This window comes from Lepidothrix coronata, unplaced genomic scaffold (genome assembly GCF_001604755.1).
Source record: "Lepidothrix coronata isolate B3197 unplaced genomic scaffold, Lepidothrix_coronata-1.0 Scaffold71, whole genome shotgun sequence".
Classification (NCBI taxonomy): Eukaryota; Metazoa; Chordata; class Aves; order Passeriformes; family Pipridae; genus Lepidothrix; species Lepidothrix coronata.
Genome location: NW_016690251.1, coordinates 293,872 through 313,789, shown reverse-complemented (window position 1 = coordinate 313,789; position 19,918 = coordinate 293,872). Strand labels below are relative to the sequence as shown.

The following is a 19,918-nucleotide window of genomic DNA, read 5'->3' as shown; positions in this document are numbered from 1 at the left end:
TGGCAATGGCGGGACCCGCGCGGGACCCGCACCGGCTGCGGCCGCCGGGGCGCGGTAGGGCCCGGCGCGACCTCACCACCGCCCACATCGAGTCCTTCAACTACGCCGTCAGCGAGGGCGTATACCGCGCCGTGCAGGTTCGTGGGGCGGCGGGGGGCGGCTGGTCCGCGCCCTGCCCTGCCCCCGCCGCGCTGACCCGGTGCCGTTGCAGGATGTGCCCCCGGTGGAGTTCGCGCTGAAGGACAGCCGGGTGTTGCTGGCGCTGGTCGGCGTGTCCATCGCCCCCCCCGCCGTGCCGGCCGGGACGGTCTGCCAGGAGAGGAGGGTGTACCCCGCCGAGTGCCGCGGGCTCCGCAGCACCTACCGCGGCAGGATCACCGTAAGTGCCCGCGTCCCACCTCCCGCTCGCTCCGCACACGCGTGTCCCCGTCCGGCGGGGCGGGTCCCGGTCCCAGCCCCGCCCTGCACACGCGTGTCCCGGTCCCGCCCGCACGTCTGGCACAGGCAGGGAGCGGAGCCGGCTAAGCCCCGAGCACGCGTGTCCCCGTCCGGCGGGCGGCCTCACGCCCCCGAGGGCGGAGCCGGTTGAGCCTTGTGCTGTAGTTAAAGGCCCCTTCCCGGTTCGCAGGTCCCACGGGGAGAGCGCTGAGAGCGTTTCAGAGAGCGCTGCCCCGCGTGGGGTCTGGGGTGTTGATGATACGTGGGCGTGTTGATGTACGGGCTCACCATACAAACTTCCGCACACGCTAAGCTTGTCGCGGTCCTGGCCCCGCTACCCTTAGCCCATGTCACCCTAGCCAAGTTCTCCACGCTGTTGTCACATTTACCTTACTAGCAGCCTGTCAGTTTGGAAGACCTTGGATGGAGACCCGTGTCATCCTAGGCTGATCATCCAAATCTTGTTTCTGCAGGAATCGAGGTTTCAAAAGCAGCGTTGCTCCCATACAGAAGTCCAGACCTATAAATCTTCTTGTTCACATGTTCAACGTTTTTCTGAATTGCTCTGAAATTTGCTTAGAGAGGAATCATGCCCAGCAGATATTTTCCTTTGCACTATGAAAAGATTTCACATTGCTGTTTTCTGTTAAAATTGTGTAATTGTGTCTGAGCTGATTGCTTACATGAAGCACCTGGTACAAGGGAATGCTTGTTTGGAATCTTAGCTTTTTAGGTTTTTAATTTGTCCAGAACCTTACACCTTACATGCTAAAAGCCACTCTTAAGTGCAGTATCTTACCTGAACATGAAAATGGGGCAGTTGCAGGTTGTTCACAGCTGTATTCCCAGTGGATCTTAGATTTTCCTGAGCTAGAGATGCTTTTATCTTTCACCCCTGAATTATTTCGTATGTCTTTTGTTTCCATTGTCTATCTGTTTAATCATTTTTGGAATGTTTGGAGCAGTTGGACAGAACAGTTTGCTGTGCCTTGTATGAAAAGGCATTGCTGTGTGCTGGGACAGGTTGGTCTCTCCCACTCTCTGCCTATACACAGCAGCAAGCAGTGAGTAATCATTCCCTGTTTCCACTGTGCTGCTTTAAGCACGTATCCCTCTCCTCAGTTTCATCCTGCAGGTCTCACCTTCCCAAGGTGAGAAGTGAGCCATAGTCTGCTGAGCAGCTGCTCATACGGGAGCCACTTTATACCTGTAGTCATTGTTTAAGATATAGACTGGAACTGTGCAGCAGTCTGTATGTAAGGCTGCACCGTGGATTTAAGGAGGCACAGTAACATTTCATTTCCCTTTTCTAGTAATTTCTAAGACTCAATTTACTCTCTTTAGCTGTTGCCAGGTGTTGAACCAATGTTCTTGTATTGCAGTGCCAGTGTTTCTTTCCTGCATGACAGCAGCTCTTTTAAAGCCTGTCGTTTTGCATATAAAGTTAGGATTGTTTGCTCCCACAGTTCTGCAGACCCACTGCCAGATCTTGTTAGTAAATTTTCTTTCCCACATGCTTTTCTTTCTCACTTTTCAGATCACTCTTGAGCATGCTATGTGAGGAAGTCTTAGGAAAGGTCTTTGCGGGTTGTAGTGCAGATGTGCTTTACTGAGCACTTGCTGTTTTCTTCTTTTAACTGTTAACTTCTGAGGTTTCCTTTCCTATCCCATGGCTGCCTTTTTTTACTTAGGCTGCTGTGTTGAAGGATCTGAAAGGCAAAGTAGATAATACCAACCTTGTTCACTCACCTAGCAGCTTCTTTACCTAGCTCTAGACTTGTATGATTTTCTTCTGTAAACCCATGTTGACTGTTTTCCAGAGTATAATCTTTATGCATGTATCTACTAGTTCTGCTTTTTATTATTACTACCATTTTACGGTGATAGAAGTCTGTTAAACTGTGGTTGAAACCTGTGGTTATATGAAATATACAATTAATATAGCAGAAAATATTAAAAGGGCAACTTAATTTGCTTACTGTTCATGTTGTATCATTTCAGGCTGACATCAGCTGGTCAGTAAATGGCATGCCACAAGGGACTATCAAACAGCCCTTAGGGTATATTCCTATCATGGTGAAGTCCAAATTGTGCAACCTCTATAGTCTTTCTCCACAAGAGCTCATGCAGCACCATGAGGAGGAAGAGGTAACAAGGATTTTGTGGATCAGGAAAATCTGTATTTCATCTGAGCAGTCTGTCAGGCCAGCTTCTCTTTACAGGGCTTGAGCGTTTATATTTTGTTTCAAGTTTGACGTGCTGTTTTCTCTGTATGAACCTTGATTATGGTGGTTCCATGAAGCAGCTTGAAAAATTTGCAGTCATGGCTGTTGTTGAATACAGGGATCTGTGCAGTGCCGATACCTCTCAACTGCTACCCAGCAACTGAGGGTTGCTGTGAGAAGGCCTCTGTGGAGACAAAGATTTGGAGAGCAGGCATTGAAAGACATTTTCATTCCCAGTTGTCTTTTGCAGCTTTTTCCTCATCTCCCCAGTAGCATGTCGACTGTCTGTAATTGCTGCTATTTAGTGCTCCATTTTGCACTCACAAAATGAGTGATCAAACTACAAAAAAAAAAAAAAAATCAGAAAAATTAGCTTGTAGGTGACCAGATAGAGATGTTTCGCTCTGAAAATCCCTCTGGTTTATAAACTCAAAATGAGAACTTCAGAACATTTATTTTAAAAAGTTAATGTTAGCTCTTCAAAGATGTTCATTTGACCACAAAGGTTTTGGGGATGTTTTTCTTCCTCTAAATTGTGGAACATGCATCCCTTTCCTTGCACTCTGTGCTACATTTAGACTGCATAAGTCACTAGTAAGGAGTGCAGCCTTTCCAAAAGCAGTGCTGAAACATGTCTTGCTATGTGTTTCCTAGTTAAAACGTGAAGTGTTTGTTTTTACTGTATAATACAGGCTTTTTTTTCTTTTACTTAAAGTGCCAGTTCTGAGTTTCTAAGGACATAAAATTTTTTTTTTCTCCTGCCAGGAAATGGGAGGCTACTTTATAATTAATGGCTTAGAAAAAGTTATTAGAATGCTGATTATGACCAGGCGAAATTTCCCTCTTGCAATGACAAGACACAAATGGAAAAACAGAGGCCCTGGTTTCACAGAGTATGGTAAGCTGAACAGTTCCCTGCAGCATCCGGGTAATAACTACTTGAGGAGAAACAGGATTGACCATCTGTAGCTGAATTTTGGTAGTTTGTTTTGTTGTAGCTCTTGTATAGTGTTTATATTTTTTACTACACATAAAAAGAAAGGGCAAACAGTACAAGCATGAGGCAGGTGCTTGCCCTGTGGGAGCTGTTTGAGCTGCCCATGCAGAGTGAGGAGATTATATTCCAGGGCTTGCAGTGTGTGTCACCTTTTGTTTCATGGAGGGTGCAGCTAAAACCCTGTCTTCAGTACAAGTCAGTGTAAACCACTGAACTTGTTTCATTGATTTTGTTTATCCATACTTTGGGGTGGCACATTTAATTTACATGAAGCAGAGTAACTAGGTTCTTGGCTGTCCCCTACCTTTGGTATGTATACTCAGCAAAACCAGTTTAAAACAGAATTAAGCCAGAAAATTTTAAATATGATTTTAGACTTGGGTGTTACCATCTGCTGATTTGACTGGACCGTGGTGCTTGAATATACACTGTAGTTCCACACTAGTTTATTTCAAGGCAGTGCTAGATTAAATGGTCCTTTTTGTTTTATTTTTCTTTGTACTGTAGTGAATGGCATGGGACAGGACCAGGGAACACTGCATCAGCAATGCCACCCAAACACAGAGATGTGAAAACTTGACTCAGAGTGCAATAAGGAAGAGTGCAATAAGGAAGAGTACTTGTGTGTTGCTCTATCTTATAACCAAAGGTTACAGTCAGAATAGTTGAGGCTTGGGTCTTTCTTTTTTTAAAAACTTCATGCATCTTCCAAGCCTCTTAGCAAGTGTGCAGGCTGTTCTGAAACATTGCCCTGCTCTGCTGAGAACTGAATTGAGCTGGTGTGTTTATTTTAAATGGCCCACTGATGCTGAAGTGAGTGATCTACCTTGTGTAGATCTACCTTGTCTCAGCCACCAAGTACCAACGTTTCTCCCATGAATTGTCTCACACTTGCTCAGACACGTCACAGTGATGCAGCCAGTTTTGTACAGCTCACTCTTGTTATTTTTGCAGGAGTAGTGATGCACTGTGTTAAGGATGAGCACACTGCAATAAATATGAACCTTCACTACTTGGAAAATGGCTGTGTCATGGTGAATTTCATTTTTCAGAAAGAGTTGTTCTTCCTCCCCTTGGGATTTGCTCTGAAGGTAAGCAGTGAATGCTTGTGCTTTTTATATTGAATAAATACAGAAGTTCTGCAAAGTATTTTTATTTTAAGTAATGAGAAGAAGCTAATTCCATTTTAAGTATTTTCAGTCCTCCTTCATATTCTGATTGGAAAACAGTAGTCCAAACTGAGTCTATGTCTGTATTGTAACACTCATCTGCAGCAGAGGAAGTGTCTGCAGGGGCAAGAGAGGAGGGGAGAGTCACACAAGGGTTTCATGGTTTTTTGCTAATAAATGATCTGGATGGAGAGCTTGTGGAAAGTTTGCCACTTGCTGTGACAGATCTCAGGAATCTTCTTAGAATAGAATGGCAGCTGAATGTTCAGTGAGTGAACAACATTAAAGTCAGATTGTCCCGTGTAAAAGTAAACCGGTGAACTGGCTTCCTTTTTTAAGAAGAAAAATAAAATGCTGTTTCTGATTGGAACTGAAAGCAGTGAAGATCTAGAAGGATCTATTTGAGTACCTTTGATAGATGTAAACTGTTGTTTCAATAGCAGTTTTCCTTGAGCCAAGACTTCTAAAATTCTTCCCTAAAAGCATGCTTTCTCTAGTAACTGCAGCTGTGTATTTTGCCTACAGCAGCAAAGCCTTAGAGCAAATCAAGAGGCCTGTGACACTACATGATGGAAGCATCATGTAAAATGGCATCACTGAATTCGTATCTTCTTTCAACCATCTTTCAACAAATTTTATCTTCATTTCAACAAAAGCGGCTCCACTGCGCTTCTGTTCCGGCTGTAATTCTGGTTTCTTCTTGCTGTATAATCATCCCAGTGCTCTCTGTTAGGCAAGAGGCAGCATGTGCTTTGGCTTCTTCCAAATTGTGTATATCATGATAACCAAGCAGCAGAATTGAGCTTAAATTGTCCTCTTTTATAAAGAAATCTGCCTTCGTGTCTTTTTCATGTGGCCTTCAATTTTTCCCGAACTTTTTGAACCCTACCTACGAATTGTTTACAAATATGAGATTTAGTATGTGAATGAAGTGCTGAAAATAAAGTGGATTTGTTCCAACAGCCTTCATCAAAAGGCTGAATTGTCCTTTGGTTCGCATGAGAATAAATAGTGGGTTTAGGCAAAGGTGAGTTAAATTCATGTTTCTAAGTAAGCTTGTTCTGTGAAGATATTACCTAAACAAAAGAAGACTTAATTTAGAGTGTGCAAGTTTGGAGGTTTTATTTTTTTTTCCTTAAATAACCACTCCTTGTATTGGGAGTACTTGTGATCATTATCAGGGTATGAATATCCCCTGCATTACTGTCTAAGCACCTCAACTCCACAGCATTTTTCAGTTTGCATTATGTAAGGGCATTTCCAGAGGACAGAAACCCTAAATTATGCGGTGACCTAATTCTTCAGATCTAATACACTTCTTTCAGGCATTAGTTAATTTTCCAGACTACCAGATTTTTGAAGAGCTGGTCAAAGGAAAGGAAGATGACACCTTTTTTGTGAACTGCGTTACTGAGATGATGAGAGCGGTGGTGGATGCGGGCTGTTTGACACAGCAAAATGTCCTCGAATACCTGGGAAAGAGCTTCAGAATAAAACTCAGCCTTCCTGAGTGGTACAGCAATGAACAGGCTGCAGATTTCATTTTGAGGTATCTATGTATGCGTGTAGGAGTGTGTGATGCAACGTTACTGTATTGAATTTATAGGCAGATGTAAGAGTACTCTGCCATGTTACATCACCCTTTATTTTGATTTTTCACGTGTTTATAAAACAATAACCAGTGGCCAGTTTTTGATGGGATTCCAGGATATTATGATGATCTGTATTTGTGGTGTTCAGAATTGTGTATTTTAATGGATCAACACAGGTATTCCCAAAATGGTTTCAGGAGAGGGTATCAGTTGTTATTTAGATGTAAGTGATGAAAAACATAAATATTGAGGAAGAGAAGGTTAAAGCTAGGTCTGTGACTGCTTGAGGTTCCATATGTTGAACAGAAATACTGCAGATTGTTATCAGTTTCACACAATTGCTGTCAGCTATGAATAATTTTTATTTTTTAAAATGGAATAAAATAGATGCTTTAAAATCTTGCTTCTTCAATGAAATATGTTAGAAAGCAATGGAAAAATTGCCTTTTAGACTGTCACTGTGACAGGTGTTCAACTAAATATTTTTCTGGTAAAGTAGGTGTTTGCTCTTTGAGAGTCTTTTTAGCACATGAAAAGGATCGTTTGGGATGCCCAAGTCCTTGAGTACTTGTAAATAGGTAAATATTCTATTGGGTGATTTGTTTGTGTTTTGGTTTTTCCTGTGAGGTGGTTTTTTTTTTTTTTCTCTGATATGGTCTGTACACCTTATTTGCCTCAGCTGAGGAGATGGAAGAGGAAGAGCAGTGAAACCTGGAATTGGGTTGTACCCTATGTGTAATAAGACAGAACAGTAACTTACCTGGACAGAACCTGCTTTCCAAGTTTTGTCATGCTTTGCAGTGAAGTTGTGAAGTGAAGGCTTTGGTCAAGGGCAATATCAGTCAGAAGTGAAAAGCCAAAAAAAAATCTTATGAGTGCTCATGGAAGGCTGTTGCACTTGTGTCTTGGAGAGCAACTGACCTTAAGTGTCTTGGAAAGCATTTGACCTGCTGTAGTGGGAATTAGGTGTGGCTTTCCTTTTTGTTTGTGCTAGAGTGTTGCTCAGCCCGCAGTTTTCCACGTGTAGGTTGATAGCAGTGGAGATTTGGACTTTCTGTGGCAGGACACTGGTAGTGTTAACAGAAATATTTTGTGGTTTACTACTAGCTTCCAGTTCAGGTTTGGGGTGGGGTTCATGTATGTGGATGTGTGTGTGTGTATGATCGGTGTCATAGCTACTGTAAAATAACACTAACCTCATTTGTTGGCTAGCCCCAAATCAAATAGCTGTTTAAATAAACTATATGCTTATAAGGATATCTAACATGAGCGCTTGTAAAATCAATCTTGCACAAGGTTCAGCTTCTTTTAAGGTGTATCCTTGACAAAACTAGACCCTTAAAATGACAAGTTGATAATTTTTCAGCTCAGTTTCTGGGTTGCTATTATTATTTTTATTATTATTTATTGTAATTTTCATTTCACAAAGGTCAACTGCAGAAACTTGTGCCTTGTTAGGGTTTTTATCCAAAAAAATTGGTTTATGATTATTTAGAAGAAACTTGAAGAACAGCTAGCATGAAGAGATGATGTTAGTTGTCCTCCTTCTTTCTCTTCCTTCAGCAAGTGTATCTGCATTCACCTGACAAATAGAACTGAAAAGTTCTACCTGCTCTGTATGATGACCCGGAAGCTGTATGCTTTTGCCAAAGGGGAATGCATGGAGGATAATCCAGATAGTATCATGAATCAAGAGGTTCTTACCCCAGGACAGCTTTTCCTTATGTTCTTAAAGGTAAGATCTTAAAGGATTTAAGCCTGTAAATGTAGCGGCCATCCAGTCCAGACCCCACAGTGACCATGGGGTCAGGAGAAGTGCAGGAGCCAGACTGAAGAGCAGGGAGCCTGGATATGGTGTGAAGGATGAGACAGTTCTGGATGTAATGTTATCAGGCAGCATAGCTGAGGAAGGCTTGGCTCTCTCAATATGGGGTACTAAATATGCTGAAGAAAAGCCTATACAAAACCTGGAATAAAGAGCTTCATAGCATACCAGAGCAAATTAAAGCGCCCCATTCAGGGTGGGGAGTCTGAGGAAGGAGGAATACCAATCCTTCTGGTGTTTGAAGAGTGTGTTGAAACAGCATTCTTATGTTGTATCGGTTGATATGGGAGTGGTTACTGTTGTAGACGACGAGAAAAGAATACATGACCACAAAGTTTGATCATGACTTATCCAACTTTATTGCTGCAGGCTTTGTGCTTATAAAGGTTAATAATTAGCCTCATACATATTACAAGCGCTAGCTCATCATTGGCTTCTAATTACCTAAGTTATATTTGCGCAAATGCTGTTTCTTTCACATTCTTATGGTTACTTATTTGCTATTTGTTCTGCTTTCCCATCCGCTTTATTCTATTTTTCTGTCACGTACACAGTTTCACAGACACAGTGACCTTCTAATAGTTTTCCCTTACCGTTGGACCAGAGCTATAGCATCTTTCTCATGTCCTCTTTCTATCAACCACATTTCTGTAATACTTTCCACAGGTTACGATCTGCCTTGTAGCATTGCTGCTTTTTCACATGGCAAATGTGGAAGAAAATAACCAGCCTCAGCCTCCCTCATCTTTCAAAAGTGATGATTCGTGATGTTATCATTGCTCTCACATCTTTAGATTCTTTTATGGATCAGAAAGTTGATAGCATGCTTCTGACTTACACAATTAACTTATTACTATACAATTACTATACATACTTATTCCAATTCAATATGAATTCAGAGTATTTCTAGGGATACTTCATTTTAGGATGCAGTGAGGAAATCAGTCCTGTTCAGAAGCTTGATTATCCCATGAAGCTCATTGTGGAATAGCAGTTCTCATCCCCAGCTAAAGATACTTCCTTGAGTTATTAGATATCTGTACTTTAATCTTTCTTCTCCCCTTTAGCCCAAATTTTCTTTAGCATTGTTTTGTTGAAAGACTATTAAAACCGCTCTACTACTTGAGTGGATTGAAAGTGAGTTTGGGGAAGCATTTTAGTGCTATATGGAACAACCACCAGGAAATAGAAAAAGTTGCTTTCCTGCCTAGCCCTGTCAGATCGGCAGGAGAGTGAGTTAACAGCCCCTTTTTTGAATTCAAAGATCCTAAGTAGTCTAAGTCATACCATGTACAGTGTATACAGTGGCTTTTCACCAAGAATTCAAAGCATTGATGGATGTCTCATGTATTTTTCCCAATTTCTTTGCTATCTACAATCACAATAGTGATTAAATTACAGATAAAATAGAAATCCAGTCCACTATCTCTGGTTGTCTCAGCAACATTTAAATATTGTATTCCCATGACTTTCGAGTTTGTGTATCTAAACATTTTTTTGCTTTGTCACTGTATTTAGCAGAGTTGTTCTTGTGGTCAGATTATACGTACAGTTTCTTTTTCAGATTTTGTTTGTGCTTTATGGAATTCTGTTATTGTACTGCATTTGCCAGACTCATCACCAGTCTGGAGGGAAGTGATTACTAAGCTGTTGGGTGGGTGTCTTCCTTGCAGTTCTGTGTTGACATAGTACCATCAGCGTTTTGATAGAATGAAGTCAGTGTGGGAAATAAGGCTGGAAAACTGTCAGTTCCTTAAAAGCTGTCCATTCTGGCTGATTTCAGAGGACTTCTGTAGCATGTGCAACTGAGGATGAAGTTCTAATATGAGCCTTTATTTTCCTGTTTTAAATATAAATCTCTCCCTTTAAACTCTAGGAGAGGCTTGAAACCTGGTTGCAGTCTGTTAAGTTCGTTTTGGAGAAAAGAACGGAAAAAGCAGATATCAGCCTAAACACAGACAGTTTGGTGAAGGCATTCAGCCTGGCACCAGACTTCACCAAGCCATTTGAATATCTTCTTGCAACTGGCAATCTACGATCTAAAACCGGTAAATCTGCAGGCTTAGGAAGCCTTTTTTATTTTTTCCTGTGTTGACAGAATGAGGAACAGCATAAAACTGAGCTCTTAACTGCTTGTAGGCAGACACTGTACACTGTAACTGAATTAGTGGAAGGGGTTTGAGGAAAGATACAGTTGAGGAAAAAGCAGGATTTCTCCTCAGGCATAGGCATTGTGTATGGTATAAAAACAGGTTAGTTATTAAAGCAAAGACTCTATCCACATAAATAGTTGAAACAAAATTTAGCATTGTCTAATACAGCAACTGTATTTTGATTTGTTTCCCCAAAGGTTATTTCTTCTAACTTAGAAGGTGCAGTGTAAGACAAAGAAGGGGCATTTGTTAACCAGAACTGCGTCCTGAGTCATATGAGCTTAAGTGGAAAGAAACTGCTTCATTAGTATATTTCAAATTTATCTGATGCTTCCCTGAAGTGTCTAGTATGACAAGGTTGTACTGTTGTAATGGAGTGCCACTAGAAAATGAAATTAGATTAAAAGGCTGCAGAATTTTGGTAAAATGTACCAGCTGCAAATTCCTGGTCGCTTCACTGGGAATTACTTTCATATGTTTGTGAAAGGAACTGGATTTTAAGCAATAGCTTGGAATTTAAAGTCTCTAGGTCTCTTGTGGGTCACTTAGTTGCGTGTGTACATGTGCCTCTCTTGTTAGGATCCACAGTGAACATCTTTAGGGCTTGTCAGTGAAAAATAAAAAACTGCCTTGTAGTATCATACTGCATTTGTTAAAGCTGGATGACGTCTTGACAAATATGTCAACTTTGTTCCCAAGGCCTGGGCATGTTACAGGACAGTGGTCTCTGTGTGGTGGGGGACAAGCTGAATTTCATCCGCTACCTTTCCCACTTCCGCTGCATACACAGAGGGGCAGCGTTTTCCCAGATGAGAACTACAACTGTGCGCAAGCTGCTGCCTGAATCCTGGGGGTTCCTGTGCCCTGTGGACACCCCAGATGGAGAACCCTGTGGTCTGATGAATCACATGACAGCTGTGTGTGAAATAGTGACAGAGATGGTGCCCGTGACAGACATTCCACCTTTGTTATGTTCCCTAGGTATGTTTTACTGGCTTGATCATTTAATTAAGTAGTCTTCCTTTTTACCTCACTGCCCTGAAAACATGTATCTGGGAAAGGTTCTCCATGTAGCATCACAGCACACAGTTAAGAAGGTGAAATCAAGTTGAACTTGTACTTACCATACTTTTGCTTAGTGGTGGGCCTGTCAGCCTTTTGGAGAGTGTAAAGTTCAACATAAATGTCTCTTAGCTGTGTGCTGTAGAGTGAAGATCTTAATTGAAGCACGAGGAATTGCACAGTACAAGGTCTAAGAAACTGGACTAAGCAGGAGTAATGCTCCTGGTGACTTGAATTGAACTGCAGCACACTTGTGATTGCCACGATAATGGGAATCCTTATTTCAATCAGAAAAATGGGAAGGAGAATGGCATTCTTAGTTGTGAATGTTTTGTATTTTCCAATAAATACTCTACAGCTTTGTCCTGAATTTTTTGATGTCTCAGAAAGCTTTTTGGCGCAGATTGAGACTTTGTGCTGAAATAACTTCTGTGTTTTGTTTGCTCTTTTGGCTGTTCCTTCTGTCAACCTCCCCTTCTCGCAGGTGTCACCCCCATTGATGCAACTCCAAGCAAGCCTTATGCAGAGTGCTACAGAGTTGTGTTGGATGGCTCTGTGGTGGGCTGGGTAGAAGGGGAACTGGCTCCTGAGATTGCAGAAACCCTACGCCGTTTCAAGGTTGTTTTTGCTTTGAATGTTTCTTAGCTAAACATCCTCAATATGCAGTGGTCAAAAATAGATATGTTTGGAACTTTTTAGTCTTCCATGTATTTGTTTATCTTTTTTAATCTGACACAATAAGTTATCTTTGGCTGTATATTGGTATTGGGGTGGGCCTTTCTGTTTTGCTTTTCTATATCCATATATTTCATCTCTTGGTTTATGAAGTCATAATTTTTAAAACAAACTATTTTTTCTTGGAAAAAAAAGATAGACATATTCTGTCCTTTTCTTGGTGGAGATTTTTCTAAAAGTATTTTTAAGGTCTTTTCTTGTATTTTATTAGTGGCTGCACCTGTGATTGACATTTTTCATTGTGTAATGTGCTGGATGCAGTTTAACTAAACCAGTGCTGGTTTGTGTTTCCAAATTGTATTTCTTTGCTCAGATAACACAAGAGAAAAGATTTCCTGGACGGGCAGAAGTGGTCCTTATCCCAATGACAGGAAAACCCAGTCTGTATCCTGGATTGTTCATTTTTACTACCCCTTGCCGGATGGTGCGGCCTGTCAGAAACCTGTTCTATGGAAAGAATGAATGGATTGGTACTCTGGAACAGGTCAGGTTTGCATATTTCCGTGTTACAGAGCTTTCTGGCATCAAAAATGGGTTTGGAAAATATTTGCGAAAGGAGCTGAGGATGGGGCATAGGGAGCTTGTGTTGAAGGGCTAGAATAGGTGGCAAAAGGGTTTTTGTCACCTTCTGCTAATTGGTTTCTGGTAAATGTCTTGGATGGACTGTAGAGATCTTTTTGAGATCTTGACATTTGCTGTCAGTATTAATTTTGCGAAGCCTTAGAGGTGAAGGATTGCTGTCTTGTGTGTACCGTGTCACCTTGTGTTACATCGTGTTCTCCAAATTGCTCATGGACAGCCACACAGGGGATTGCTAGGAAGCATGCCAATTTGGAACATTTAATATGGGAGACAGAAAGGAGGGCAAGTTACTGCAGTTCTGTATTTCCAGTCTTTCTTTCCTTACATCTAGTCTGTGATTGATGATCAGTAGTTTAATAGCTGTCTGATTTTTCTTGCCTGCTAATACACTAAGGTGCAAATGACAACCACATCTAAAAATTAAATGGATAAAAAGCCATTGGAGACAGCTTTGTTTTGCTTCCTTCCCTTTAAAAGAAGGAAGTGAACAACCATTGTCCAATTCAATGCTTGCAGATCTTCATGAACGTGGCCTCGCTGGAGTCAGAGGTGGTGCCTGGAGTGACCACTCACCAGGAACTCTTCCCTCACAGCATTTTGAGCGTGGTGGCCAACCTCATTCCCTTCTCCGACCACAACCAAAGTCCACGAAACATGTACCAGTGCCAGATGGGTAAGTGCTATAGTACTCAGTGCCACAAGTCTCTGGGCAAGGAAGAGGGTAGAAAAAAACTCTCTCACATGTCTATTCCAGTGTGTCTTCCCACATACCCAAATAACAGCTCTTCCCAGACATTGTTTCAGCATTAAGGTTGATGAACAGCCATTTTTTCATAGCAAAGCAAATGAAGTCAAGTTAGTCATCTTAGCTACCTTCCAGTGGGTAGTCCTAAGTTGTTGCACTCATGTTGCCGTCCTTAAGCCTTTAGTAAGTTTTGTGTAGTTTTTCTTAAACAATTAGTTTAGTTTATTCTTAGACTATTTTTCTTAAACATTTTCTCTGTTGTTGTTGATCATATGGAGAAGCGAAGAGCACTGCAGCAGCTGTTTGGTGATGTTAGTGTCTGACAGCTGTGCTGCCAACAGTCTTCCTGTCCCCACAGCTGATGGATAACCTGATTCTGACTGGTGTCTGCAGTAGGTGCTCTGCAGTACTTAGGGTGAGGTTTCCTTGTCACTTTTTCTCAGAGTGACAGCTGTCGCAACACCGCAGCTGTTGAGAGGACATTTGCTGGGCATCTGTTGCAAGGGAGTAATACAGCACTGTGGCAACAGAGTGAGGGTTTTCTGAAAACTACTTGACAAAGATTTAAATGGATTTATTTGGTTGTCTGAAAGAAGTTGGGGTAGGATATGTAGTGGGGTTTCAATCAGCTGATTTGCGAGAAGCTTATTGAAAAAAAGGCTAAGAGAAAGTGTGGGTAGGGGCTTGAGGAGAGCAGGTCTCATTTACCTCATTAACACCTCTAGTATATTGAATTTCTAACGCTAATATTAGAAAGATGTCCTTAAAACACAACCAGTTTCTCATACTTTCCTGAAAGTACCAATGTGACTATGTTTAAAACTCTTTCCTCGCTATTATATTTATACTGCAGGAGCAAATGCTTTTTGGCCTGGAAATATTTAACATGTGCCTCACTATGGGAAACCCTGGGGAGAAGACACAGACACACCTCTCAAAAAAGCAAACCAAACCACAAACAAAAAAATATCCCCAACTAAGCAAAACCAAAACCACCACACCAACCATAGTGGGGATTTTGAAATTGCAGAAAATAAAACAAAATTAAAAATAGTCCTTATAAAATGCTATGAAAGGAATTGAGTATTGTGGTTCATAGAAAATTTATAGCTGGGCTTAGGGCAGTTACTAAATTCCAAGGGGTTTAAGATTGATAATCCCTCTAAAGTTTAAGTATTTCCACCTTTTTTCTTAACAAGATACATGGAGGATGAAATGTACATTAATTTTGAATTGATCCTGAATAAATACAAGTTTCTTTCCTCCTCCTTTACTCCTTTCCTACCTTCCTTCTAGGAAAGCAAACCATGGGGTTTCCAGTTTATAACTACAAGGATCGCTCAGATAACAAGCTGTACCACCTTCACACCCCCCAGAGCCCTCTGGTGCGGCCCAGCATGTATGACTATTATGGTATGGACAGCTACCCAGTCGGCACCAATTCAGTCGTAGCTGTCATCTCCTACAGCGGCTATGACATGGAAGATGCAATGGTAAGCTACCAAAAGGAGAAATCCTGCTGTTCTCTGAAAGAATTTGATGTGGGGGACTGGGAAGAAGGATGGTACCTAGCTAAGAAGACCCTGCTTTCTGCCTTTGCTAGTCCTCACTCTTTTTGGGCAGATTCAGGAGCGCACTGGTTAAGTGTTGTTACGGCAGGTAATGCTGGAGGTACTGGGAGTAGAGCAGAGCTCCTTTGTGCAAGGCAGTGAGCTTCCAGCATTGAAAAATACTGGGGTTACAGGAGGCTTGGGCCTTTTGGAACGGTGACTTTCTGGGAGGCTTTGTTTAGGAAGGCAGTGTTCCATAATGATCTGATGCTTACCTTGTAAATGCTTTCTTTTTTGAAGTTACTAGCAAGTCTTTAACAAGCCTTTGTTTCTTCTTTTTAGATTGTGAATAAATCTTCCTGGCAGAGAGGATTTGCTTTTGGAAGTGTTATCAAGATGGAGAGCATTGACCTTTCCCTTAAAGCCAGCAGGGCAGGTGATAATTTAGTATTTGGCATCAAGCCTGGTGATCCAAATGTTATGGAGAAGCTGGATGCTGACGGACTGCCTTTTGTTGGGTCTATTCTACAGCCCGGAGACCCATTCTACAGCTTCATGAACCTCAACACAGGGGAGACCTTTACAGTGCACTATCCGTAAGTACAGCTTGTCTGTCCTGGCTCTGCTCACCAGGTGGTGAGAGCAGTTGGCCCTTTTTCTCCAGGTGTTCCCTTTTCTCCTGGTGTCCGTGTCTTGACAGAAACCGTGAAGTTCATGCTGTAGACGACTCCCACTCGTGCATCACATCTGTTCTCTAAGCCAGTTTGTGCTGCAGAGCTGACTTATCCCAAGAGGAGTATCTGAGGCGGGTGAAAAGAAAGGACTTGCAGAAGTGTTTTGCTGTCTCCCAAGGATTGCTGCTCTGCCTACGCCACAGTCGCTTTCTGTAGCTTTTTGTCGATTGATTTGCATAAGATGTTCTGTCTAAAAAAAAAAACCAAAGAAACACCAAACAAAACAAAACAAAACAAAAAACAAAACAAACAAACAAACAAAAACAAAACAAAACAAACAAAACAAAACAAAGTTCCTGATCCCAGAGGCTTGCCAGAAAACCTTGTAAGAAAGTTGTTACAGGATTAGGGGTACAAAGAGCATTTTTATTAACATTACAGATTCTGCAGAATATTAAAATACGTCAACTATACCCCTCCCTCCCCCTGGAATATTCTGGGGATAAGTTTTATAAGATTTTTGAACTTCAGTTGAAAGAAAGGAGGATGCTGGGGCTTTCATTAAAATCCTTTTAATTCTTTCAGGAAAGGAAATCAAAAACATTGACAAAACCTGATGTATTTAAGTGCATCCTGCACTCCCAGTTGTCCATACAACTTCAGGTTGTCCATGTGTCCCTCTACAGCACTGACAGAGTGGGGATAGTGCTGTGTAATTATTCACATTGTGAAGGCAAATTAGTTTGAGAAGCACTTGGGTGACACAGTAACTGGAATTACTGGGAAGGCCATTGTTTATTGCTCTGTAACAGATGCTGCCCTGGCTGCACTGGGGAGTCTGCTGTGGACTCATAGAATTAGTCAATCTAGTCGTAGAGCAGAACTAAGAGACTCGGCACATTATCATGTGGAGGTCTGTAAGCTCAGCCTCGTCTTCTGGTTCTCCTACCCCATGGTCCAGCTCCCCAGCACTCATGCTAGCCTGGCCTTAGTTAAGATTCCTTATCCAGAGAGCCATTTTACCTCTGTAACATTCAGCTTTTGTTCATTCTCGATCCCGATGAGGTAATTATTTAGTTTTCTACAGAGAGATGGGGCTCCCAGCTTTCAGTCTTGGCTCCTGCTCCCAATTTGCCCCTTACGAGGGAGTTCTCTTTACTGTCCTAAGTGTGTCTTATGCTGCTAGACCGTAGGTGTGGGCTTGGGAGGACAGAGCCTTTGACTTCAAAAGTTTGAACAAGCTTGGAAGAGGCTTATTATGCTGGTTTTAGCTGGAGTAGAGTTAATTTTCTTCACAGTGGCTAGTATGGGACTGTGTTTTGGAAACTTGAAGCACAGTTTTCTCTCTTTTCTTTTTTTTTTTTTTTTTTTTTGTGATGGCCTGTGCTGGTTGCATATGGACACAACAAAATAATAGCTTTGAAACAGGAGCTAAACTTGCGTACAGGCCTTCCACAAACACTGTGTTCATTAGGACACAGGAGAAAATTAGCCTTGTCTTGGGACAAAATGTATTCTTTAGCCATTGTCTCCAAAATAAGTGGAGAGTTTGGGCTGAGAGCTCTGTAACAACAATTAGCAGACACCCAGCACATGGAATATGGAGGTTGAGGGCTCATCTGGAGAAGGAACACAACCCTGAACAAGGCACTTGTTGGCAAAGCTCACACTTTGCCTTCCCTTTCTGATCTGAACTTTTGTCTCTGCTAAAGAACTGAACCTGGTTCTTTATTTTGGTATTCTGTCAATATAGTGTCAATTTATTGGAGGTAGGAAGAAAGACTTGCCTTAATGCAAAGGAAATGATGCTGGGATGCAGTTTCTCAGATACAAAGTGTGATACAGATGAACCAGGTTTAAATGATCTTTATTTCAAATCATGGGTGGCATGTGACCTGCTGACCTGAAAGTGGTAGCTGAATGGCATTTGTGAGATGCCCTTATATTGCTTTCTTGCCCTAATTCTTACGCAGTCTGATTACCTTTGCCACTGCATAGTACTTTGAAGAATGGTCGTGTTTCCCAGCTGTCCCAAGGCATTTTATAAGAACTATGAAGTGGTTAAGGTTTTTTGCTTAATTTTCCTTTCCTAGCTAAAAATCATTGACGTGCCTGACACCTTTGCTGTGATTGTTTTTCTGCCTAAACAGGAATAAGGAAGTTGGCATTGTAGACAATGTCAGGTTATGCAGTAATGACCGTGGCACTGGGAAATTCAAGAAGGCTTGCATCACTGTGAGGGTTCCCCGAAATCCAACTGTTGGAGACAAATTTGCCAGCCGTCACGGACAGAAAGGTATCCTGAGCCAGCTCTGGCCAGTTGAGGATATGCCGTTCACAGAGAATGGGATGGTTCCAGACATCCTCTTCAACCCTCATGGCTTTCCCTCCCGTATGACCATTGGAATGTTGATTGAGAGCATGGCGGGGAAGTCGGCAGCACTGCATGGTGTCTCCTATGATGCCACTCCCTTCACCTTCACAGAGAAGAAGTCCGCTTTGAAATACTTCGGTGAGACTTTAGTGAGCGCAGGTTATAACTTCTTTGGGACAGAAAAGATGTACAGCGGCATCAGCGGCCTGGAGCTGGAGGCAGAGATCTTTGTGGGAGTGGTGTACTATCAGCGCCTGCGCCACATGGTCTCGGACAAGTTCCAGGTGAGAACAACGGGGCCCCGAGATGCTGTCACCAACCAGCCTGTCAAAGGGAGGAACGTGGAAGGTGGGATTCGCTTTGGTGAGATGGAGCGGGATGCTCTGCTGGCTCATGGCACATCTTTCCTGCTGCAAGACCGCCTGTTCAACTGCTCTGATGGCTCCATTGCCTACGTGTGCACAAGCTGTGGCAGCATGACATCTCCTGTGCTGGAGAAACTGCCCCACTCCTCTGTGGCAAGCAGCAGGAGGTACTCCTGCTCAGTCTGCAGCGAGGTGGACACGATTGAGGTTGTCCCTGTGCCCCATGTCTTCCGTTACTTTGTGGCGGAGCTGGCAGCCATGAACATAAAAACAAAGCTCAAGGTGGAGTAGCTTTGTCCTCAGCACAGCAATGCTGCTGCTTGGAGGAGGGACATGTCATCCTGCCCTTGCCCCTGAGAGTTTCAAGTGTTATGTCAGTCAGTTCTCAGGTTCTTCAAATTTTTGCAAGATTAATTTGACTGTTGTATTGAGATGGGGTGGTCACCAAGCTGTGTGGGGAGGAAACATGGCTCTGTTGAAGTTAATCTGCATTTCCTAAAGGCTCACTAGCTATCAAAAAGTGGTGTATGGAAATCAAGCAATATTGCTGCTCCCACTAGGCTCCTGGGTTGAGAGTGGTGGGATTCTTTGTCCTTTGAGTGCTGGCTGAAGCTGCAGAGGTGAAGAGGTCATAAAACAGCATGAAATGTGGATGCTGAAAATGACAAAAAAATAGATATATTTTGTTTTTTCAAGAAAAATCCTTGAAAAACCTATGCCTTAATGATGGCTATGTGTTAAAGTGATTGGACATGTTTTGTTTTGCTTTATTGTCATACATGTGCCTTAACCCACGAAGAAGAAGGCACAAAGTTCTGCTGCATGAAGCCACAGCCTTGACTGCAAGTAACCACGGTTGCCCTGTCAGTCGTGTCCTGGGAGTGTTTGGTGTGGCCACGCCCAGCATCTGTCTTGGTGTAGCACCGCAGTGCTGGGGTTGGGTGGTTTTTTTTCTGGTTTGCTTGTCTCTGGCTGAAGCAGAAGAAAGCAGAGGCCTTTCCAGCCTGGCTCCAACCCTGAATCGCGCTCGTGCAGCGTGGACACCATGGGGCGGGAGCTCATCATGGTCCCCTCAGTGCACGGCAGCCGCTGCCCCACTGCCAGCCAGCCCTGTCCCAGGCGCCTTCCGTTCCCCTCCACCCCCCGGCCCCAAGGCAGAGCTGGTCAAGAGTTTCTACATCACCTGCCGTCAGCGCCGTGCTGGGGCCGCGGGGGGTGCTCAGGGCCCGGCGGGGCCGGGGTGGCGCTCCCAGGGCTTGGTGGGCGGTGGCAGGCGGGAGGCGGTGGGGGTGTCCCCCGTGGGCGAGGCGCGGGGGTGCCGCACGCCTGGTGGCTCCCGCCCGCTCCGCACCATCTGCAGCACCTCGGCCAAGGAGGCGGCGGGCGGCGGCGCCGGGGCCGGGACCCGGACCCGCTCCATGGCGGGGTCGGG

The 19,918-nt window shown here is 43.1% G+C and overlaps 1 protein-coding gene across 1 annotated transcript; it reads left to right on the top strand.

The window, feature by feature from the left end:
• Positions 1 to 24: 24 nt before the first annotated feature.
• On the top strand, positions 25 to 19,242 carry POLR1B (RNA polymerase I subunit B). The gene is made up of 15 exons (XM_017818780.1): positions 25 to 137; positions 212 to 379; positions 2,440 to 2,586; positions 3,429 to 3,561; positions 4,615 to 4,751; positions 6,155 to 6,378; positions 7,985 to 8,156; positions 10,123 to 10,294; positions 11,099 to 11,380; positions 11,946 to 12,079; positions 12,510 to 12,680; positions 13,295 to 13,451; positions 14,820 to 15,016; positions 15,416 to 15,669; positions 17,898 to 19,242. The coding sequence occupies exons 3-15, from the start codon at positions 2,467 to 2,469 to the stop codon at positions 18,775 to 18,777; spliced, it is 3,033 nt and encodes a 1,010-aa protein (XP_017674269.1). The 5' UTR covers positions 25 to 137; positions 212 to 379; positions 2,440 to 2,466; the 3' UTR covers positions 18,778 to 19,242.
• Positions 19,243 to 19,918: the final 676 nt, after the last annotated feature.